The sequence below is a fragment of the Theobroma cacao genome, chromosome 2 (assembly GCF_053813885.1).
Source record: "Theobroma cacao isolate CCN51 chromosome 2, ASM5381388v1, whole genome shotgun sequence".
NCBI classification, from domain to species: Eukaryota; Viridiplantae; Streptophyta; class Magnoliopsida; order Malvales; family Malvaceae; genus Theobroma; species Theobroma cacao.
This window is the reverse complement of record NC_142640.1, coordinates 50,080,661-50,104,917: the sequence shown is the minus strand read 5'-3', so window position 1 is coordinate 50,104,917 and position 24,257 is coordinate 50,080,661. Positions and strand designations below refer to the sequence as shown.

At 32.5% G+C, this 24,257-nt stretch overlaps 2 protein-coding genes across 5 annotated transcripts; both read right to left on the bottom strand.

The window, feature by feature from the left end:
• Positions 1–2,945: 2,945 nt before the first annotated feature.
• LOC18610429 (uncharacterized) lies at positions 2,946–3,951 on the bottom strand. The gene has a single exon (XM_007046073.3). The coding sequence runs from the start codon at positions 3,782–3,784 to the stop codon at positions 3,194–3,196; it is 591 nt and encodes a 196-aa protein (XP_007046135.3). The 5' UTR covers positions 3,785–3,951; the 3' UTR covers positions 2,946–3,193.
• An 8,754-nt stretch (positions 3,952–12,705) lies between these two features.
• Positions 12,706–18,596, bottom strand: LOC18610427 (F-box/kelch-repeat protein At1g26930-like). 4 transcript variants are annotated; one of them, XR_001926721.2, is made up of 3 exons: positions 18,233–18,596; positions 15,938–17,771; positions 12,706–12,900 (listed from the first exon to the last, which is right to left on the bottom strand). XR_001926721.2 is itself a non-coding variant. In XM_018115856.2 (2 exons), exon 2 carries the CDS (start codon positions 17,604–17,606, stop codon positions 16,038–16,040), a length of 1,569 nt encoding a protein of 522 aa, XP_017971345.1. In that variant the 5' UTR covers positions 17,607–17,771; positions 18,233–18,596; the 3' UTR covers positions 15,475–16,037. The 4 variants fall into 4 exon arrangements, 2 of the variants coding, with proteins under 2 accessions (XP_017971345.1, XP_007046133.1); XR_001926720.2 differs by lacking the exon at positions 12,706–12,900 and adding an exon at positions 14,400–14,957; XM_018115856.2 differs by lacking the exon at positions 12,706–12,900 and having other exon boundaries at positions 15,475–17,771.
• Positions 18,597–24,257: the final 5,661 nt, after the last annotated feature.

The window sequence follows — 24,257 nt, the reverse complement described above, 5'->3', positions numbered from 1 at the left end:
ATATCCACTTTACAGCGTAAAAATTTTTTTAAAAAAATATTAAATTTTTTTTATATACATATAAGTTTATCAAACTTGAATTATATAAAAAAATAATAATTTTTTCTTATCTAGATTTGAAAAAAAAAATTAAATTTTAATATTTAAAGTTAATTTATTAAGACAAATCGTTTTCGACTTTTCGAATTAAATATAGTTCGATATTCTTATAGCCGAAATCACGGGTATTATTTAAAAAAACTAAATTATCTGATTATGATCCTATTGCTAGTCTTTGTAATTTCACAGTTTGATTTGAGAACCACAGAATGAAATCTTATGAATTGAACTTGTTATCAACTGCTTAGAAAATGTCTGATCAAAAAGCTTAAGCCACAAGGAAGAACCATGGCGGAAACGGCACGGCCCTTCAAGAAAACTTCGTCAGAGTCGGAAAAATTAAAAATAAAAATAAAAAAACAAATCATAATTTTCCAGATTTTACAAGTCAAATTTCAACATCATTTGCTTTATAAAATAGCTTGACGGCTTTGAATTTTAATGAGAATTTTAATTCAAAGAAATTTGTTCTCCGCTTTGAATTGGACAGCAGCCGTATTAACACGCCACCCTTTCTTTGGAAAATTGCTCTTGACTTTGTCTCAAATATTAAATAATAAATAAATAAATAAATAAGAAAGAAAAAGTGGCTCTTCGATGCAATAATTCTTCTTTGTTAAAAAGTGAAAACGAAAATTCCATTGGGTGACACGTGTTCCTCTTTTTTAAGTACTTTTATCACAAAAATTAATTATCGTCATGATATTTTTAAAGATTTATGAATTATTTAAGAAAAATTCAAATATTTTTTTCTTCATGTATTATATTTTATCAAGTTTTTATATTTTTATTTCTGATGAAATAAACTCTTACATTAAACAATCACTTATTATTTTATGTCATGTGTTTACATGATATAATAAATAGGGCTTGACATGCTGATGTGATATTTTTTCATAATCCACTTCAACGTTACATAAATATAAAAAATAATAAATGATATTTTGACTAATAATAAGTAGTTATTCGTTAATAGTTCATGAAATTAAACATAGTAAAAAATAAAAATTTATTTAATTTTTATTCAATAATTAAGTGATTTTTCAAAACAATATACCTTAATTATTCATCTGAAAATTTAACTTTATAGAAATATGTTAACGAATAAAAATTTTGGGATGATTCTATCAAAAATTAAAATATACCACTGAATTATTACTCGGCGAAAAGCAATATTGAATTTAAATTTCTCTCACAATATAATTATTAAATTTTTTTTAAAAAAGTTAAATTATATTTGCAGATTAACTCAAAATTAGGTACGTATATTCTCAATTCAAAAAAATTGAAATTGAATTTTTTTTTTAATTAAAAAGAAAAGTTGTTAAAATTTAGTTCTACTTTAAAGGAATATCTAACTTAAGTACATGTGGGCAAGGTTGTTTTGGCAAGAAATCTGTGTAGAAGCGTATATCCAACACATGCGTTTCTTTCAAAGCCGAAGTTCTTCCAACTGACAATTTGCTTATTAATATTCCTTTCACATTACTTCCAACATGGTACTGCTAGGGAACTTAAAGTACAGTTCAGGTGTTACTTATCCCTTTTTCTTTTTTTCAATTGAAAAGGATAACAAGCCTAATTATAAATTAAATTTTAATTTTGAAATATTCAAACCCAAATCTAATTAAAATTAAATAACTCATATTTTACCCAAATCTAATTAAAATCAACACTTAATATTCAAATTCGATTATTAATATTTGAAAAAAAATCAGAAAAAAATCAAAATTCGAAATAAAACAATAAGTTTTAACATAACCCGAACCCTAACCAGCTATTCAAATTCTATTTAAATTTGTAATAAATAATAATTTTATTACCTTAGCTTTATCCAAAATCCAATTATCAAACGTCTTAATCTCATTTAATTGAATCAAAATTATCTTTTATCTTTAGAGAGAAGCCGGCATCTATGTTGAGTATAATTCTCCCCCCCTTTTCTGACATTAGAACTCTCCATATAATTAAAGGGTCAAAATAACACAAAAAAATCATGTGACCTTTTGTTTTTGTGGCTAATCAAAGCCGGCGGGCATCTCATTCTCCATGATCTTAAGCATCATCAAACACCGCAGCTGTCCCCATCTAATCTCATCCATGATGATATGATCGTGCGGTTCATGCATCTCTACATTCCATGCCAAATATGTCCGTCCATCATCCATCATCATCATTATCATTATTTGATTTTGATCATCCAAGTATGTGAAAGACATGGCGGACAACGCATAGTCCCCCGGCCCATCAGCATCTCACATCACAAAAGGTAGGGCCCACCTCACTGTCCGAAAAGCGACAGGGAGAGTTTTTTCCTCTGCCCCCGTCCGGTCCCACTGGTCCCTAAAGTTGCCTAGTTGCACTCGATTTTTTTATTATTTTATTATTTATTTTTCATCCTTCATGCAGAAGCCTCGGCGTTTCTTAATTCTTATCATCACCCCGTCACGCTTCACGCCAAGTCACGGACCAATATTTAAATTAGTTTAGATGTGGAGAAGAGTGACTGTGACAGCTACTCCAATCAAAGGGGAGTGAGATTATCTTGATGCTTATTAACTATTTACCAATGTCCTTGGAGCGTGTTCCCACGTTTTAGGTTGGCGAGTAAGAATACAACAAAAGTGAAATATCGAAGGGGTATCCAATGAAGGCTTTTCCTTTCACGTTCATGGCAAACCCTCTTTTTTACTTTTTTTACCGCTTAGAGTTAAAGATGCTAATAGCAGTGAAAAGTTAAAGTGAAAAAAGAGATGTGAGAAATAATAGCCCAATACCGTACAATTTTCTTTTATTCTTTAATTTTTTCCCTTTTCCGGACCAATGAATCATGAATATTGAGAACATTTGGGGCAAAATAATATGAATTTATCTTCTTCCTTTTTTTTCTACAATTTCCATTTTCTAAAGAACAAAAGAAACAGAGGGGGATTTTTGAAATTTTCAAAGGGTGGGGGGTTCCAAAATGAATTAACCCAAAAAAAAGCCTTCATTTTTTCAATTTTCTCCCACACTCCCCATACTTTTCCTTGTTTCTACTTTTTTACCCTACCATTTCTTTCTGCTAACTAATTTCATTCCTTTTTCTTTTTTGCTACATGAAAAGTTCAGACTGCAACAAAGTATAGTAATTAGCAGCCTCATCTTCAAGCTCCCACAACCCATCAGAGAAAGCAAAACCATTTCCAACATTGTTAAAACGTTCTTCATACTCAACAACTTCAACACCAAGACCATCGCCTCCTTCTCTGTTTGGGATCCCGAGCTCATCATCAGAAGCTTCGAGCAAATGCCTAATGACCCTCTCTTTATCATCCTGGTCCTCGTCTTCTTTCAAGGAAGATGTTGCCGAAGTGTAGTCTTCCAAGGTGGTGGTGGTGGTGGTTGTGGTGGTGTTCGTGCCTGCTGCTCTCGTGAGCTGGTTTTCTCGGTCAGCTCCTAAAGTCGTTGCCGTTGGGCAAGGAAGAGGGTCATCTAAGACAGAGTCAGAAGAGAGTTCTTGCTGAAGAGTTGTGATAAGAGAAGACAAGTCTTGGTTTGGCTCGTCCTCTTCCGCTTCGAGCAAGGAGAGTATGTGATTGTATGACTTGTGGCGTTTCGACTCTTCGACTACATGTTCTTCCGAGCCCTGGGAACTCTGGGTTTCATCTCTTTGGCGCTTTACTGGTGTCTGCTGCTCAGCCATTGCAAAAAACAGAGGAAAACAGAGGAAAACAGAGAAAAGAACCGAGCTTTGAGGAACAGAAGAGAGACAGGGTTAAGCAGAGAGAAGGGATAGGATGAGGAGAGAGAGGGAGGGTGGAAAGAGTTATATAGAGGGGAAAGCAAAGTGGAGCTCCGGTCAAAATAAGTGAACAAATGAAAGCTAAGAATATTTTATTTAATGCAAAGAGAAAAAAGAAATACTTGTTCTCGTATCAGTTCTTGAGAGAGACAAGTATTGGCTTCCATGAGTTGGTCTCCCTTTATTCTAAACCGTTGGATTAACTTTTCGTGCTTCCCGAGGTATAGATCAAAGGTTGAAAATCAAGGTAAACGTTTAGCCTGAAAAGAAAGATATCATAACCCAAAGATAAAGACAAAAGCCATTTAGAAGAGAGAGAGAGTTGTGTCTGTACAATGAAGCACAGTTTGCCCCAAGTGGGGAGGATCTCTTTTAAAAGTAATATTTTTCTTCAATGGTGCCCTTTTGTTTTCCCTTTTTTCTTTGTTTTTAATGAATAATTAATTAATATTATAATTTGCTTATATTAACTATTATTTTAACTAATAAATATATAACCAACGGCTACAGTATTTATATGATTGATTGATTGTGGTCGGTGCATGCTGGGCTAGGGTGTACCTTAGCTAGAGCCTTGTCATTGTCGCTGACAAAGGGGAAAAAAAAATCAAAAGAAAAAATTGACTGATTTCTTTGATTGAAATCAGGCGGTGGAGATTGGTTTGTGAGTGGCCATCAATGAGGATGGTGATGCAGTGTATATCATTCTTGAATCTGATGAGATTCATTTCTAGGGAACCAGGACAACAAACTTTTTTCTCCCCCAAACAAAAAAACAAAAAATGTAAAAAAGAAGGGGGGTGAGGGGTAAAAGAGTAAAGTACATGGGAAATGTCAAAAAATTTGGAGAAAAGAAGAGTGGTTTTTTCTTATCATGGGACATGTGTCCACTTGTCTTATGGCAGCTAGTCCCCCATTTATCATCTCTAGGTGATACTCAGATTGAAGAGGAAAAAATGGGGGCAAGTTAAGGGTGTTTTGGTCATTTTCTATACAAGGACTTCCCACCCAAATATGGATAAGATTTTGATTATTTTGTAGGATTTGGGGAAAGCCTCCCCATACTAACGCAAAAGAAAGTAAAGCATTTGGGTTCTTATATCCAATTTATGTGGAACCCTACATGAGCACGTGTTTTTACATGCGTTGGACTTTTTCATTGAGGGGAAGTTTGTGAATTTTGGAAAATTTTTGGTTGGTATTTATTAATAAACTTCGTGGATCGATTAAATTTCTGATTTTTTTATCGAAAAAGAACTTTCATCTCTTAAGTATAAATATATTAAAAATTTTAATAATTGATTAATTTGTTTGTTTCCATGATAAGATGTTTCGAATTCGAGTATTAGTCATTATTTGTTATTTTCAATTCAATAAGTGGAGAAATTGAAATGGTATTAAATTAACTAATATTACTTGATGTTGTCTTTTGATTAATCCACTCATTTCGATAACAAGATGTTTTGAATTCGAGAATTGGTGGTTAAATTAGTTAATATAATAGTATACAACGTCACGTAATATAAAATAACTTATTAAGAGAACTTTGGGTTGTCAATTTTACGATGATGGAGGGGGAATCAGGAGGTTTGTCATGACAATAGATCATAGCTCATGGAGCACTTTATCTTTTGTCGGATGAGGAGTTTTGGAGGACCAAACATACAAAACGATCCTTGGCCACTTCACTCTTATTTGAAAAACTTATCTTTAACTCAATATATACATATATATATATATATTAATAATAATAAAAGAGTATGACATTTACAATAAAAGAAGATTTTAAATTCGAATCTGACTCTCGAAACCACTAAGTAATTAAAAAAAAGAGAAGGTTTATCCATATTTGGATAACTTGTTTCTTCATTTCTTTTCCATTGTGGGCAAAGAATGAATCCAACTTTAATCCATATTGTTCACACTATAGATTGTTTGGATTATGTTACTTAGTGAATTGTCTTTACTATAAGGTTTTTTTTTTTTTTTGTTTTGGAGGAAGAGATGTAAGTGGAATTCATTAGGTAATTTTCTTTTCTTTTGTTTTTCAAATTGAATAAGAAAATTAATTAGGTCACAAATAAAAAAAAATTAAAATTCAATATTGTAGCATGGATAGGCATTGGCTAGTTAGCTAGTAGCCCCAAAGAAGGGGAAAGCAATATATATATATATATGAAGTGTAATTTTGGCTGAATTTCTCTCAAGAAAAAGTCATAAATAAAACAAAAACCAAGTCAGCCGGTGTTTACTATGTCTGAATATAGAGGAAGCTTCGACAGATACTTGATGCCCCATGCAATACTGCAAAGACTTGTTTACTAAGATATAAAATAAATATAGAAAAAAATTAATTGTTGCGAAATATTTAATTAGAAAAATAGAAAATACATAATATTGTAAAAATTTATGAATTATTTAGAAAAAATTTAAATAAATTATTATTATTTTATTACATTTAATCACGTTCTTATATTTTTATTTTGGATCAAATACGTTTTTTATGAAACAATATTTGTCGATTTATATCACATGTTACTGACGTAATGTATTGATATGTTTTAGTAGATAATGACATGATATACTGATTTAGTCAAAATGATATTTATTTTCCGTTTACGTTAACGTCATATCAATATTACGTGCTATAAAAATAATAATTTTTTACAGCAAAATTAAGTCCATTCAACAGTGAAAAAATGAAAAAGAAAAGATCAAAATAATGAAATTTTCCCTTTTGATATTCCAAAAAAGAGAATGACTTTGAATAAAGTGGTTACTTTAATTAAAGAAATAAAAGAAAGCACTCATTTGACTGAATTGCATATGTTCCCTGCCCCCATCAAGATATTAATTCTTAAGTTATAATTAAGAAAGACAAAGTGTTTTACTTTTTTTTTTAATTGCGTGTCGTTAGGGGGAAAATTTTTTCTTTTTTGAGTTTTTTTTTTCCCACATGTATTGGTTTAAATTTAAAACAAATAATCAAAGGGGAAGTTCATGGTTGAGTGCAAGACTAAATTAATTAACTTTTCAATAAAGCAAATCCCATTTTTCATCATGAAGTTTTCGGATCAAAATCACGTGTTTTTCCTTATATTAACGGATCGATATAAAGTTAGGTTTATGTCGAGATAGGTATTAATAATTAAAAAATAAAGTATCTTTTAATATTAATTTCTTGTTGGAATAGGGATCATCGAGATCGAGTGTACTAACCGAAAATTAAAGAATTTTTTTAATCAATCAAATGTTTTGATTTGCTTAGGTTTTCGTACAAATTAAGAACCCTAATCTGTCTGTCAATGTTTTATTGAATTAAGAATTAGGGTTCTTAAAATATTTTTTATCAAAAGGCATCCCAAGTAGGGAATTGTAATCAATATTAAGAAATGAGAACAATCCCCCGCTGTGGAAGCTGCACTGTCTTGATTATGATGGATCTTGCCAAATCTCGGTGTTATTATTTTTTTAAGTATTAAAAAAAATTTGGGTTTGACTGGAAAATAAGAAAACTTGTGATAATCATCAAGTTCCATAAAAACTTGATATACTTAATTAATACGAGAGACATTTAATTAACTAAATCAGGATTTAATGCGTATCGCAATAGACGTTTATTTTTTTTTTCGAGTTTATAGTTGATACATTATTGATGTATAGATTTTATACATTGAATTTTTTTTATTTTTATGGTCACACATTTATGAGATAAATAATATTGTATAAACACTATACATTGACATTGCAGAAATATAAACATGTTGTTTAGGTCTATACACATTTATAGTGAACTTGACATATACCAACAAGTACTAATATTGGACCACATTTTGCATAGTACTCCAATAAATGAAAATCAAAAAGGGTTATGTCCAATCATCAAATCAAAGCCAATTCATCAAAATTGGGGGGACCTAGTGTTTTTTAAAGGCCCCAATATTGGGGCTATAATCATTTTTATGAAGAAAAAATAGGTTTGTCAAACATCAATTATTTCTCCAAAAATACAAAACAAATTAGCTTGCAAATGCACAAAATATATACCCATTCTCTAAAGATTAAGAAATCAAGCAACATAAACTCAACCCCCATGTGCTAATGCACCTAACATGATGGGAAGAAGAGGTCCATGTGGTGTTAGGAGTGGGGGGTTTGCTTTGAAAGTGCCATGCACGTGGTTCCCTGTACCTAATATTCAAGTGCTTTTTTTTTTTTTCTTTCTTTCAATGCAACATGGATCTTTTGGCCTCAGAGGGGGTACTGCAAAACAATTAGTACTAACACACTCTCTTGCCTCAAATGTTTGAGCTGGCACCACCACCACCACCATGATTAGGTTTTTTAACAACAAAAAAAGAAAGAAGCTTAATATGAAGTCATGCCAAAGGCAATGTGCTATAAGTTTCCATTATGTTATGTGCCTCAACCACTAGGCAGATGGACCATTCCATCCTGTTTTGGTTGCATTGGCTTAGGGTTCTATTTATGTTTGCTTCGATTTATTAACGTCCGAGTAATGGATTACCCGATCATAGTTGAATATATTATGAAATATTTTAAACTACGATCTTACGATCTCTTATTAAGTAGATCGAAAAAAACTATTAGGATGATGATAAAGCAGCAAAGTAAAAGACATAATTACCTTTCAAAATGTGCAATTTTTTTGATAATAATGGATGATGCCAATTTGCATTAGCATTGATAGTTGATAGGTGCACACATCTAACTTTTGTTTTTTCTCAAATTCATTTGGAAAAATTAATACTAATAATGCATGCTTAATATGTATGCAAACCTGCCTACCCCTATGCCTTTTCTTCATTTTCTTTTTGCTTAGCTAAAATAGAATGGACTTTATCCCCCGACAATATTATAAAACGATTGATAGTAACATCCCAACACATTTTTCCCATCATCAAAAATATCTCAAATCCAATCAAATATAAAATAAAATAAAAAAACAAATGCAAGGTTTTGGACACGTCATTCATTTGATGTGATGTTAAAATTACGTTCAATTTAATTTTAAAATGAGAAAAATTAAATGATAAATTTCTCATTCAAAAGCTTTGGAGCAAAGCACACGTCACAATGTACACCAAGAAAAAAACCTTAATGGCTAAGCATGGAGAGTTGACCTCTTCATAAATCTCCCCATTGGCTTAAAATTAAGGGATATTATTCACATTGTCAAATGTTAAAAATATGACTACTTGGATATTCGTACACTTCATTAGGAAATTTGTTTATTGTAAATTTCGGTTGATTTTGATTGTTGATTACTTTTAAAATCTATGACCAAATGCAAATTGACTTAGTATCTCCGAACATTAAAACGGGTATAATAATATAATAATTATAAATTATATATAACTAAATTAATAGTTGTTTAATTTTTTTCTTATCGGTACAAGGAGCATCATCAATCAATCGAATAATCAATTTAAAATTTTTACCCAAATCTGACTTTATCTTTACAACTTAAGTTAAGTTCAAATTGATACATAGATTTTATAAATTTTGCTCAAAATTATAATAGATGAAGTGCACATAATTTTTCTTCCATGAACTTACTCTATCATTCTAGTCATGTTCGTTACATTTGAAATTTGTTTTCATTCTTTCCATTTGGTTTAAATATATATATATATTTTTTCATAAACAAATGGAAAGCTTTGAATATATGATAATATATATTTAATTCATAATCATTACTCCAAGGTACCGATGATCCACTAATCAGATCTTTGCATAACAACATAAAAATATAGAGAACACAAAAACAAAAGGATGAAAGTTGAGAGGTGGAATATGCACTTTCCCTTGCAATGGAAAATCATAGATGAGAGAATCTTTGGCTAAGGGTGCTAATGGTATTTTTTAAAAATTCTAAGGCATATTATTTTTGCAAAATTGAAGGATCAAATTTAAAGAACGAAATTTTTACGATAACATATATTTAAAACCCATTTTTTTAAAAAAAAATATCGGATTAATTTAAAATTTAAATAAACAAATCATGTATTTTAATTTATGGGAATTAATTTTTAATATTTTATAGGGCTTAAAGGGGAGACAAAGGAAAGGAGAAATGAAATGTACCATTCTTTTTCGTTGTTGCAATAATTAGTGGAAGATGGACATAATTCATACCCCATTGTTTGTTATAAGGGGCTTAAGGCATCAAAAGGAATTGTCAATCCCCCACTAGTCACCACTAAAGTTTTAGCTGGCAATGCACTTTATGCTGGTTTGGGGCCACCAAGCAAAGAATATGCACTAAAAAAAAAATACCCTTTTAAATTATTGTATTAAATAATATATTCTGTCAATGCATTGAAAACATATTAATACAAAAATATTATTATAAATAGTTCTAATTTAAAGACACTCCTTAGCAAAATTCAATGTTTGATTAAGGGTCAATAGGGATTGTTAGTGGTGTATTGATTACAAGACATGCTCCAAACTAATCAATGGAGTGCAATTGGGCAGTTTGAGATTCTTAGGAGATATGATTTGAGATATAATTTGACACTTTGAGTTGGATTTATACCCAAAAAACAAGGTGTTTATCTCATGTGTTTATAGAATAATAGATAGTGGAGACCACGTACAAAAAATAAATCTCTCAAGATTGGGATTTTAGGGTATTGGGGGGGTATACATTGATGGGTTCCTAATGATTCCTATCTTAATAATAGATTTGGGGTCAAGGAATTGATCAAGCAATAGCCAAAATAGTTCCAAAGAATAGCAAAGGAAAAAGTTGATGGAGACAGATATTGGTTTTGATAAGCCTTGGAGAGTGTAGGAATGATCAATTGCATCAAGGAATAAATTGAAACTACTTTTCAAAGCTTTGCTCAACTTTGAAACTTATAAGACAAGGTACAAAGGGTATGAAAATAATTAGGTAGAACTTGGTAGAATGATTGGGTTTTTTTTTTTCCCCCCCTTATTAGAGATGTCATTTTCTCATTTGATATTAAGGATACACTTGTTTAGGTAATATAAGATTTGACATTTTAAACTAATTATGTGAATTTTGAACGAACTGAATGATTACAATAAAAGATAAACGTTAAAAAAATAATAACTCCAACATATAATTTAAAACAATTTTACTTTTATTTTTATCTTTTCATTTTTTAAATGGATTGTTTTTAAATGAAACCTATAATTTGAATATATCTTCCTGTCGGCTATGGTTTATATATATATATATAGCACTTCACCTGTCCTATGTTAAGGATAACATATAGCACTTCACCTGTCCCATGTTAAGGATAACTGTCCCACCAACCCTTGGGTGCAAGCAATTAATTTGAAAACAGAAACCTTAAAACCCTGGACACTCTTCTTGATTACTAACCTTTTCTAACTCTCACAGCTGAGGAGATGCCATGCCATGCCATGCACCCCTGGTCCATAGCTCATTGGCAGCTTTGTCAAATTGTCAATGCTTATTTGTTGAAGTTCAGCCACCCAATCCAGCCTGAAACAAAACAAAATAGATCAAAGGCTTGGAAAATGGATAGGATTCTTTATGCGCAAAAGGTTGAAAGACAAAGTTGGGGTTTGAAATAGGGAAATTTCCCGGAAACCTCATTTGCTGTCCAGACATTTCCTGCTTTTCCAACCCAAGAAAATGGGCTGGGTTGCTTCCCGGTAGCCCAGGATTTCAGCCACTAGGGAAAAAAATGGATTGGATTTTGTACTTGGAAAAAGACATTTCCTCGGCCTTCAACCCAAATTATTGGACCCAAAGATTTCACCCCCAGGGAACAGCATGCTTTTCCCCCCCAAAAAGTGCAGTGAAAAAACAAAAGGCAAAACATAACAAAATCTGACCCGGTCTTGCCTTTTAGAGGCCCCATCCATCCTATATCTAAAGCAACATAAACAAAAATATTACAGCATGGCAAGAAGCAGTAAGTAACAACCATTATTGCAACAAAAGTGGGCACAAGATTTGTTTTCTCAGTTGAGCATTTTTTTTTTTGGGGGGTGGGGGAGGGGGTAAGTAGAGATGGATCTGAGTTTGTTGTGGGGTTTGATTCAGTGGCCAGATAACCATTTCATTTTCAAAGCATCCACTGCCAGGACCACCCACCACCCACTTGGAAAATATATATATATATATATATATATATATATATGCACTTTTCGATTTTTTCCAAATTTGGGTTTTGATTGAACCTAGTTTTAAAATGGTTTAAATTGTGAACTTCATTGATAAAATTGTCCATTTGCATATTATTGATTTTTGAAGTTTTTTTACTCTAACAAAAAAGGGGTTCAATCCAAACATGATGATCAATACTTTTCATACCACTTTTGATTCCAAATTTGATTTGAAACTCAAACACCTTTTTTCACGAAATAATAATAAATATATTTATCTTTATACTTAGGATTAGATTTAAATATTCCGTCTTTAAATAAAAGTGAAATAAGTTCTATAATTGACTTGGAGCAAAGAAAATAATACTAATAAAAACAGAGTTTAATCGTCTATATTTCGGATATTTATTCAATAATATATACATTTATCACCGTCGATACTTAAAAGAGTTAAATTCAAATATTAATCTCGGAATTAAAAAAAAATAAAATGCCTTTTATGACTATTTTCATTAAATAGGTTGCAAGATTTTAGTAATCGTAGTAAATTTTAAGCATTGTACCGTCAAATCAGACACGTGCGTTACTGATGTTCTGTGGTATTTTTGTTGCACTACAAGACAAACTTCTCTTTTGTATATTCATCATATTTCACATTTTGATTTGTTCACCTCGAGTAGTACAGTACCTTTATTTATTTATTTATTTTCTTTTTTCCTTTCTCAACCGATTCGTCACAGCAAAATTTACCTGGTCTACCCAATAATGAAAAAGATAGTGGTAGGCCTGACTGCTGAGTCCTGAGGCAGGCCAACGGCTTTCATGATCATGAGCCAATCAAAGATTACGAGCCCACATGGTCCAGCCAAGTTCTGGGGGTCAAACTTGCCAGCATAAACCAAGGGTTGCAGCCACAGTACCCAAAAGCAAAGAAAGAGAGAGTAAATTGCAAAATAAATAAATAAATAAATGCACATAATTAACCTGCCATTGACTCCACGAGTTCTTTCTTTCTAACCACTGGTTCACAACTGCTGCTACTAGTGACAAAAATTAATGCCAAACAGAGTTCTAACATTAAAACAAACTGAACCAGAAATTCGTCTGTAGCATCTCTCACCGAACCTGTTAAATCAAAATTGAATTCTAATATGTACTACATCTCTAATCAGCCCTAGCTAGTACTAGTAACAACTCCGAAGATACACTCATTCACTGAGTCACAAGGCATGCAACCCCTGGAATGGAATCACTATAACTTGGCATGCCAAGCAAAAATCAAGTCATTCGAGCATCAGAATTATCCCATGCAATGTTCAAATCTTAAACGCGAGTTCTATGAAACAGAGAAACGAGGATGAGCTAAGAACGGGATTTCAAGTCAACACGGAAATTGATAAACACGGGTATGGCCACAGCATACTCAAAAGAGTGCACTACCGAACAGGGCAAGGCAAACCGGATGCAGCACTTTCCTCTTCCATATAAGCAAATCAAATAAAAAAGAAGCTGTCAACTCTATAGTTTCAGATACTCAGCAGCTGGTTTAAATTCTAGCCTGAGTAGAGCCCGTGTGCTGAAGGATACAGACATAAGCTCGTCCTTAATAGTAACTTGCTTTGCAGCAGGGCTTGTTTTTTCTAGCTTACCAAACATCTCTATGTCGTCCCTATTTATCATGCTGTGGTGTTATTTTAATTAATGGACATTTATACTTGCTTCATAAGCCTATAGTTACATGGCCTTATGATATTCATAACTAAATGAAAGTTGCAATGTCCTTAAATTTCCTATACCATGCCTATAAATAATTGGCAACCTTTTAAAAATATAATTTCTGATTGTTTTTATATTCTTCCCAACTAATTAAAAAAGAAAACCATACACCATTAAGGCACAACACCAAACATCCCCAATGATAAAGATGACAAAAGCATTAAAGAATTGCATAGAAAAAGTAGAACTTGTGGTACAGGACCACCTTACTGATTTTAGTATGTGTCAGCACACAGACAACAGCAACAGAAGCAAGAAAATTTAATAGAATTTCATCGGACTGATTGAAGTCGGTTTGTGAATTGGATATAAATATAGCAGCAGAAAAATGATAAAGAGAAACTGTTACAAAAACACAGGCCGAACCGTATAGCAAAAACATTTTTGCAAGACTTTCCGAATCTAAGTTCTCTGGTTTCCAAAGACATTAACTAAACATATATATAATCACATTCATAAAAAATAAAGAAAAAAAGATAAAGAAAACTAATACAAATAAGATAGGCCATTATTCCCAAGTATAGAGCAGAAAATAAGAAAACACAGAGAGAGAGAGAGAGAGAGAGCAAGAGAGATTAAGTATGTTATTCTATTTCTCTCTCTAAACTGAAATCTTAAAAAAAAAAACCATTGCATCTCCATGCTGTAAGGAAAAAGTACATGTACATCCTACAAGGCCAGACAATTCTATGTGACCTCCAATATCCAGCATCAACCACACAAAAGTCAAGAGTTAGATACTATGAGCCTGTCTATGTAGGAAGAATAGATTTTCGACAATGCCCTCAAATACATACATACATACATACATACATACATACATGTTTGTATGTATATAATATCTTGTTGAAACATGGCTTCTAAAAGAAAAACTTCTTTTGCAACCCCCCCAACAGAGTCGCAGCGAAAATGTCATATTAGCGGTACATCACACTGTTTCTTATGCTGTTATTGCTGGTTTACTTGTAGTTTCACACACTAAGTGAAACCTTGATATTCACTTTATGACATATTCTTTGAGACATACATGGTCTTCCTAAAACCATGAAAACTGAGATTTCCATCATTGCAGAACATGCTCTGAACTACTCCAAAGAGATATTTCATAAAATAGACGGTCGCCATGCTATCAATAAATTTGCAAAGATCAAGGCTGGAGCATCCACTGAAAAATAGAATACGAAAATTGTTTGACCCTTAGCATGTATGGATATTAATTATTAACAACATCAGGCTGACTGGCCGATGCTTTCAACTTTATATGCAGAGTGATATTTAAAAGGAATAATTTAATATTTCAAATCCGATTTATTGCACAGTTGCATTCTTAAAAGTTTAAAAAACTATCTTGCACTTCTGTATTCAGGATTACCTTAAGAAATGGAACATATAAACAAGACTGAATTGTTAATTTGCAGAGTGAATATCAAAGTTTTCAATTAGTAATTATATATGAATCAAAGTGGAAACAAATTTTATATCTACAACCCAATGTAAAATTCCCATGCTTGTGAAATAATTCAAAGGAATAAGAGTCATCATCACCATTCAATACATCAGAATAATTAAGGAAAAACATGGGGAAATTAAAACAACTTATGGATTGGCAAGTAGTGCAAATAGAGAAACTAACACCATCAGCTGAACAAAAGAAATTAAAAACAATAAAGAATTCCAAAGTGTACATAAGAAAAATTCTGGGAATATATAGCCCATCAATTGTAATGATCAATATAATCAGTACATCAGCCAACATCCAAGATAACAACCTCCAGAACTTATTTCCTCCCTTAAAGACAATTCCAAGAAAATTAAGGATGAAGAAACCCATATGACTAGTTCTGTGTTCTTAAAAAAGCTTCAACAAACTCTAATGGCAACCTACCAATGTGTTGGTACTTCAAATTATTAAACCTATTCCTGTGCTACATGACACCAACTTTTGCAGTTCTCATGTCACTGAAAACGGGGGAAGACACAAATTTAATGGAAGAAATTTTGAATGAAGTTTGAAAAAAGAAATAAAAACTCAAGACATCCTATCAATAAAACATTCTATTGAATCTTGAGTAAAATCTGAAATTCTTCCCCATCCTCCCCCATCCAAAAGGGAAAAGATATTAAAAAGAAAGAAGGGGAAATTACCATTAGCAAGAATTCTGTGTTGGAGGAGAAACCAATCATGTAAACCCCAGTGGCAGTGCGGCACCATTCAACTGCACACAATGCCACCAAAGTTCATCTCTCAGCATCCCATCACAGCACAATTATACACAAAGTTACCCGATTGCTTTCTGGCTAGCAAGTTCCATTGCGGTGGCCCTTCGCTTGGAACCCACGAATTGAGCTCTATAAAACCTTCACCCAAATTCCTAGGTCCACCAATCACTATAAGGTGATCTCCACATGCTCTGAATGCAAGACCCCAACCATTCATTGAAACTGCTCTTTCAGGCAATCTTCCAACAGTCAACCATGTTCTACTCTCCTTATCGTACTTTTTTACCTCCATGTCAGCATGATCAGCAGCATACAGTTCATTGTTTACTACTGCAACAAGAGGGGGTGCCCCAGTTGCTGCAGGCATCTCAGCCTCACCAGCCGCTGCATTACTTCCAGGAGACATGTTAGGAATTTCAGTCCACCTTCTTGTCTCTAAATCATATTCCTCACCACAAGTGAGAACCCTTGCATCATTTCCCAATCCACCAGTTCCCCCAATTACATAGAATTTCTTATCCATAAATACCCCACTACACATCTTCCTTGGCTTATTCATGCTTGGGAGAGTCTCCCACCTCTGAGTCTCAGAATTGTACATTTCAGCAGAGCTCAGGATATTTCCCTGAGAATCACAACCACCAGCCAAAATCGCAATCTCACCAAGACTAGCTGATCCAAACAAGCACCTCGGAGCATTCATACTGGTCCCAGAAGTCCATGAGTTTGTCAAAATACTATATCTATATATAACCTGAGAAGTTACCTCCTTTCCAAATACAAGCAACTCAGTTCCCACAGCCAAGGATTCCTTGTCCGAGTAAATGAAACATTCATTAGGAGGCATCCTTGGCAAATGCATCCACCTGAGTCGAATCGGATCAAATGCCTCCCACTGAAAGAGGTCACAAGAAAAGTAAACCCAATGTTCAACCACATCAGTCTCCCTCCTCAACCTATAGATATCTCCACTCCTAATTAAGGACCGAAAACTCCGGTTCAACGAGGCAATGGAACCATAATCAGACCTTGAGCACCTAATTAGACAACTGATTGAGATGTCTCTCCCAATTGGTTGGATTAATTGATCCAAATCCTCACCAGCATGTCTCTGGTCACCATCCTCCTCCTCCTCGTCCTCCTCCTCAGGATTCTCTGAAAAGCCATTATCATCACCATCTTCCTCAGACTGTTCCTCCGGTGAGTCCTCCACAGAATCTGACAGGCTGTCGTCCTCTGATTGGTTATTCGAATCTGTTCGGTCTAGTCCAATGGGATGGTGGTGGCTAAGCGACGAATCCAAATCCCAAGAAGAATCAGATTGCCTACTATCGTCGTCGGATTGCTCACGTGAATCAGGCAAGAGGAGGTCACGCGAGTCTTGTGGGGAAGACGTATTACTATTATTATTATTATTATCGTCGCCGGAGGAATCATCGGAAGAGAGCTTAGACATCTTGGTTTCCCGTGAACATCCGTCGGATTCGGCCAATTCCAGCGGACGCTTCCCATGGTACATGTAAGCCCACTTGTTTTCCTTTTGACAAGAGCTTGCAAACACCAAACACGACTCGCAGGACCGGTTCTCCAACATGACTCTTCCGCCCCACCCGAATTCAAACGGGGGAAATCCGAAAACAACAATGGGGGAAGAAAATATATATATATTCAAATCACTGTGACACCAGAAGCTTTAGTCCGTCACCCCCGCTCCCCCCTCGGAAAAAAAAGAACCGCGGTCAAGATTAACAAATTCAACCTATTCAGAAACCAAAAAAAAAAAAACAACGAACAGTTTCCATTAAAATTCGAAAAGAACAAACAAACCGAAATCTAAAACGAACGAAATACAGAAATCTAATGAATCCAATAACAAGACGATCCAAATTGAGGTTCATAAAACCAAAAAAAAAAATTAAAAAGTCAAACAAGAAGTAACAGAAACAAGTTTTATCTAAACGAGAAACGAGAATTCACGATCAAACGAGCTGGAGAAAAGAGAAGTTACCAGATCTCAAAATTTTCAAACGAACACAAACGAGAAACCAAACCAAATAAATAAAAATTTAAAACTGCTAGATTCAAAAATTAGATCTGTTTATCATTTCATTAATCACGAAAAAGAAAAATTAAAGCCAAGTGATTAAAAGCTAAAACATAAAGAAAGAAGTGACAGAGAAAGAGAATGAATTAGAAGTAATAATGTCGTAAGAAACTTACTGATTGGATAAGAAGGAAGAATTGTGAAGAAAAAGGAAATGGAAATGAATTTCTTCTCTTTTTCTTTTCTCTCTTTTTTTTTTTTTTTTTGCCTTTGCTTTGCTTTCACTTTGCTCTTTCTGTTCTTCGCGTTCTCGTTCTTTTCTTCGTTTAATCCTTTTTTTTGTTTGTTTTTTGTTTTGGTTTTGGTTTCTCTTTCGCTATAGGCTGGCTGTGCTTGTCTTTTGGATTCTCGCTGCAGATCAGAGCGAGGGAGCTTTGGTTTTGGCTTTGCGAGAGCAAAATCTTGAAGAGGTCCCCTTTATCTCTCTTAAACTTCCCCTCCGCCCCCCCTCCTTCTCTCTCTCTCTCTCCCAAAAACATTTTTTTTTAATTTTGTTTTCCGAAAAAAATAAAATAATTAAGAAAATTGTTTTCGAAGTTATTTTAAAAAGAAAAAAAAATGGGAGAGGGGTACCGGGTGGTGGTGAGGAGAAAGGGCGGGGGCGCGGTGGCGGTGGTGGTGTGGGGCCCCAAATGGGAAGAAAACAACCGGTAACCAGTTAGCGCCGGTTGAGACACGTGTTGACTAGTGTTATAGAATAACAACTGTCCCTCTCTTTTGTTTCTTTCTTCTCTTTTCCGCTTTTTTGTTTTTTTGTTGTTAATTTTCGAAAGACTCCGTTGCCCTTACGTCTTTATTTACTGTTCTAATTTCTCCGGGGCTGGGGGTCAATTTTTCGTTTCCCTTCGCCTGCTTCCGTTAGTGGAGTTTTGATTCCCTGCGGTACGGTAAGCTGGCGGCTTTGATTGCAGTCGTAATTTTTTTTGGGGAGGGAAAAAAATATTAAGCTTAAGATTAATTTAAGTAATTAATTATCCAAATTGACCAGTCAATTAGACATTATCCATCATCATAATCATAATAATCATAATAATTGTCCCTGGACTTTGCTAATCTTGACTAGTCAATTTGCTAACTTACATTTTAGCTCATTTAAATCCAGGAAGAAATAAAAAGAAACGTTTTTTTTCTTAATTTTTATCAGTTTAAAAATTTATAAATTTAAGTCAAAATAGTCTAAAAATAATATGTTAAATTTTTTATTTTCAAATTTTTGTACTATTATATATTTATAAGGTGATATTTTATGATTAAGTAATAATGTTTAAATATTATACAAATAACATATCGAATATAAATCCTTAATTTTATATGATATTATGATTTATATTTTTTTTATTTTTGAATTCATTTCATTTAATACGCCTAGGAGTTAAACATAGAAAATCTCGACAATAAAACTAAATTATTGATATAGTAAATTACTATTCAATACTTGAAATTTTCAACCTAATTCCCATCTTGACACAGTGTATATTTTCTTTCTTGGTCCTTACTTAATTTGGATAGAGGGATTGATTGGATTGATATTGATGTATGTGAACTTGTAACTCTCAAATATTCTGCATCAAAGAGAATTAATATTTGGATAATTAAGTTAGAACAAGAGTATTAGTAGTTGATAATAATAGAATATATATATATATATATATATATATATATATATATATATAAAAGTTGGCGACATTCGATATAGTCAACATGAAATTTCAAATAAAACCATGGTCAATATATCATGTTTTTTCGATGCAAATTGATGTTTTTTTCAATGCAAAATTTGAAACTATATATAATTAATTTACTCAATACGATTAACAAAATATTTTTCTTCTTACAAACTATTATAATATTTGTTTATATATGAAATAGCTTTTACAATATTTATATATATAATAATCAATCAGAATATATAATATACACTGGAATATTTAATTCATTGATTAATGTATAATCTCTATTTAGAGAATAAAGTTCAAATCTCTTTCTCTCAATTTAAAAAAAAAAATCAAAACATATATTTGACTGAATACTATTGATATATAAATTCATATCACCTCATTCTACAAATATTACACTCGTACATGAAACAAAAATCTAATCATTAATATTAATATCAAATATTATATTTTATGAAATATGATAAATCTTATCATGATCTGAAAAATTAAATAATTTATTTACGTAAAATTTTAAATATAATTACTATCTCCTTTTTATTTCCAGCAATTACCTTTTCGGCTGGCCGTAATTAAATTTAAAGACGGCCACGTTTTGAACACTTGTAAAGGGATCAGGTAGCATTCAGGTAGCAGCACGCCCCGGCAAAGCTGGCAATTGCGTTTGGTATACGTTCACCCTTTCTTTCTTTCTTTCCCTTCCCTCTTAGGGATAGAGAGAGGGAGACAAAGAGAAAGACAGCAAAAATTCTCAATTAATAACCAGAGATATTGATGAACTTTTTCACTGTGCCAAGATTCTCAATAATCATTTCTACTTTTAATTATGCATACTATAAATTTTAGGTTAGAGATTAGGGGGTCGGCTTCGCACTTTCTTGCCTACATCCTTCAAATATAATCATCACCATCCACCCCCCCCACCCCCCACACCTTCTTTTCTTTATTTCCCCTAATCACTTTTCCTCTTCTTTTCCCAGTGTGTCTTAACCATCTCACTTGTTATTAAAACACCAATTTTTAAGATTTATATTTGATGTATTATTGATTTATCGTGATTGACATACGTATTTATATATTTATATTATATCAAATATTGATATTATTGATTTATAATATATTAAATAAATAAAATAAAAAAATAAAAAAAAATTGATGACGAGCATCGGTAGATGCTGACAGAAAGATTTCAAAAGAAAGTAGAGCAAACAATAAGTAAAACTTTCTTTATTTGAAATGTTTCAATAGTGTTATAATTTCAGAAATAAATATCCATTTTAAGTGTCGTTTTATTAGATTCGTTGATGAATTTTGTCGGTGATGTATGAAATAATTTAAAAAAAAAGTATATCACAATTTTTTTATATGAAAATATGAAATAGAATTGTGGTCAAACCCTAAAACAAAAAACATACCAAAGCAGCAGTCAGTTAGATAAAAAAGGCAAAAACAACCACCACCTTTGGTTTTGGTCGTATACGATAATATCATCATTTGACCCCCGTTTGGTCCTAAAACGCTGTTTTCCATGTTCTGATTAATGAATGCTTATTCAAAAAAGAAACGCACTTTCGCCTACCCAAAACAACCCTTGTCAAATCATAGCGACCCGACATTTCTTATAGGGGCAATAAAGTAATTTGGAATTGTCGACCGCCGCGTTTTGGAAGTCGGCCCAGCTGGGGTAATGCGACCAGGTCAATGTTAATCCCGTTTTTGATTAATCCCATTAATTTAATTTATCTTCTTTGGCTACAGAAGATTTTAGTGACCCTCTTTTTCCCTTTGATGAATAGGATGTTTGGGTGTGTCAAAAATCAGATAATGAAAGTGACCACTTCCCTCGTGCCATCTCCTCCAAGGCCAATTATCAAACGAGAAAAAATAATTTAATAAATATTTATATTTGATGCTCATTTAATAGATCATAATTTGTCATTTCATATATGTGTAACGATTACATTTGATTCATTGATAGTATATAAAATTTATATATTAACAATTATATGTATTAAATATAAATTTAAATGTCATGTCAAACATCTCAAAATATAAATATGATGTTTTAATTTTATATTGTATAGATAGAGAATAATAAAAAATTTATAAACGTAAATATTGTGTATCTCATAATGTTAATCTTTTCAAAATGATATTAAAACATACTCGGTCTTTATGTCAAACACCTCAAAATAGGATACAAGTAAGGTGGCCAACGAGGATAAAATCATTTTCAGATTAAATGTAAGAAAATAGTATATTTAAAAAATATATTTTGATCACATATTGAACATGTAAAAAGATTTTAAAAAAATTATAAATGTCGAACCTTGCACACAATTTTTTTTAAAAAGAATGGAATAAAGTTTTTTAAATTATATTAAAACAAATAAAAGGCAAAGAAACAAATGTTATCTAAAAAAGAAATGGGAAAAGCAAAATCTAGCTGTAATTGTTTCTGAGTCAGCTCCTTTGGTGGATGTGGTTCTAAACCGTCAAGGTTGGTTTTAAGTGGTCCCACACCGACTTTTGTTTTTATTTTTTTTTCTTTTTCTTTTGTTATCTCAAATACGTCTCTCAGTATTCACATCAGACGGCTCAAAATCACCCGGTAGTATGACGACATTTTGACCTATTGAGAATTCCTAACAAGATAATATTTCTTATTTTATTTTTTAATTTTTAAAACTTATCTCCCCCGCCGGATAAATATTTTAATAATTTTTTGTTGATAACAATGGCAAGTGTGAAAATTTTGTTCCTCCTAATTATGGCCAATGTGATTCGACAGCGCGTCAAAAGACGATTTTCCCATGGAATTAAAGGGTAAGGCTGATTTTTGACTCGTTTAATGAAGGGTTGGTTTCGGGTTTTTAATAAATTTTTCTTTTCTTTTTTAGTTGCGAATTTTGGATCGTTGTGGTTTTGCGTGAATGACCTGACGGCGTCGTCGAGGAGGACCGAGGAGACCGACGAATGGACACGTGCGGCGCACGTGACTGAAAAATAAAAAAAAGGGGAACAGGCCATCTAAAACACGCACACACGTGTACACACGTGCCAGAAGGGATAGATTTTTATGGGGCAAACGCGCAACCATCGAAAGGCAAAGACATCGGTCTGGGAAAACGAGCCACGTGTCGGCGCACGTGGGGCGCTCTAAGTGGATGATGGCGTTTTTAATTTTGAGTGCAAAAAGATAAATAAATAAAATAAAGCCCCTGTACTTTTTTTTTTTTGCAATTTTTAATGCTGAATTTGTTTTTTGAATCAAGGGGCCGCCTCTACACTTGCCTATAAAATCGGTAAGAAAGGCATTAAGGGGCAGAAATATGAGAGCAGTACACATGGGAGAATGTCCGTCTGTGCCGGCTTTTGCTTCCAACTTAAAACATAATTTATTGTAAGACGATAATGATGATGATGATGATTCATATTTTTATCATTATAATCACTTTAATAATAATTATTATAGTATAAGTTTTGATTTTTAGTAGTAAAACTAGGTGGAGCATGATCAATGGCATAAAATAAACTTTGTGTCTTGGATGGGGTTGATTAAAAAAAAAATCTATTGGGGCGATTTTGGCTGATATTTCTGTTGAATTAATTAATCAACAATCTAAATTTTACATGTTCCTGAGCTGGTTTTCATATTAAAAAGAAAAGTAACGGTCCATATACTTCTTAAATATTTAATATCAATTTGAACGAAATGTAACTGAAATCAATATGCTTTAAAGTATAGCGTACATCCTTTTTCTTATCACTACAATAAAAATTTATTGACAATATTAAATATGTACTATTACATCTATTTGTTTACTTCCACATTATTAATGTAGAGTACAATCAGAATTCCTCCTGGATAAAGTAGTTTTTAATTTTCTTGTTTTTTTAGCATTTTTGTACTTGACATTTATAACCATGAATAATTACCGTACGTGAACATTAAAAAAAAAAAAATTCAATCTGAACCTAATTTATTCGCATCATCTATTTGATCTTATTAATTGTTAAAATCAGTAAGATTTAGTGGTCTATCACAAAATTTGATATAAATTGGAATGATAACTTACAGCATCTTGGTCTCTCCTCATGGCAATTTCCATTTGGGGTAAAAGTAGGGTGGGATTTACGAATAGCACATAAAAGAAAGGGCTTCATAGTAAAAATTAAAAAATATATATTAAAAATTCTATCAATTTTTTAAAATAAATATAAAAATTAAATTTGGTAAACATGGCCACGTGCATACATCATCTCTAAAGACTTAAAAATATCATAATAAAGATATAAATAAATGTGTACAATTACACAATAATAAAACAAACTTCAAAACCAAGCAACTCCACTATCCCCCAAAACCCACACCCAACCAACAACAACCGAAAAAAAAAAAAAAGAAAAAGAAATAAATTAATAAATTAACAAAAAGATTCTGGCGTGCACTAACCACTTATAA

Coding starts and splice junctions, on each gene's coding strand:
- LOC18610429 (XM_007046073.3), bottom strand. CDS start 3,784: ATGGCTGAGCAGCAGACACCAGTAAAGCGCCAAAGAGATGAAACCCAG.
- LOC18610427 (XM_018115856.2), bottom strand. CDS start 17,606: ATGTTGGAGAACCGGTCCTGCGAGTCGTGTTTGGTGTTTGCAAGCTCT.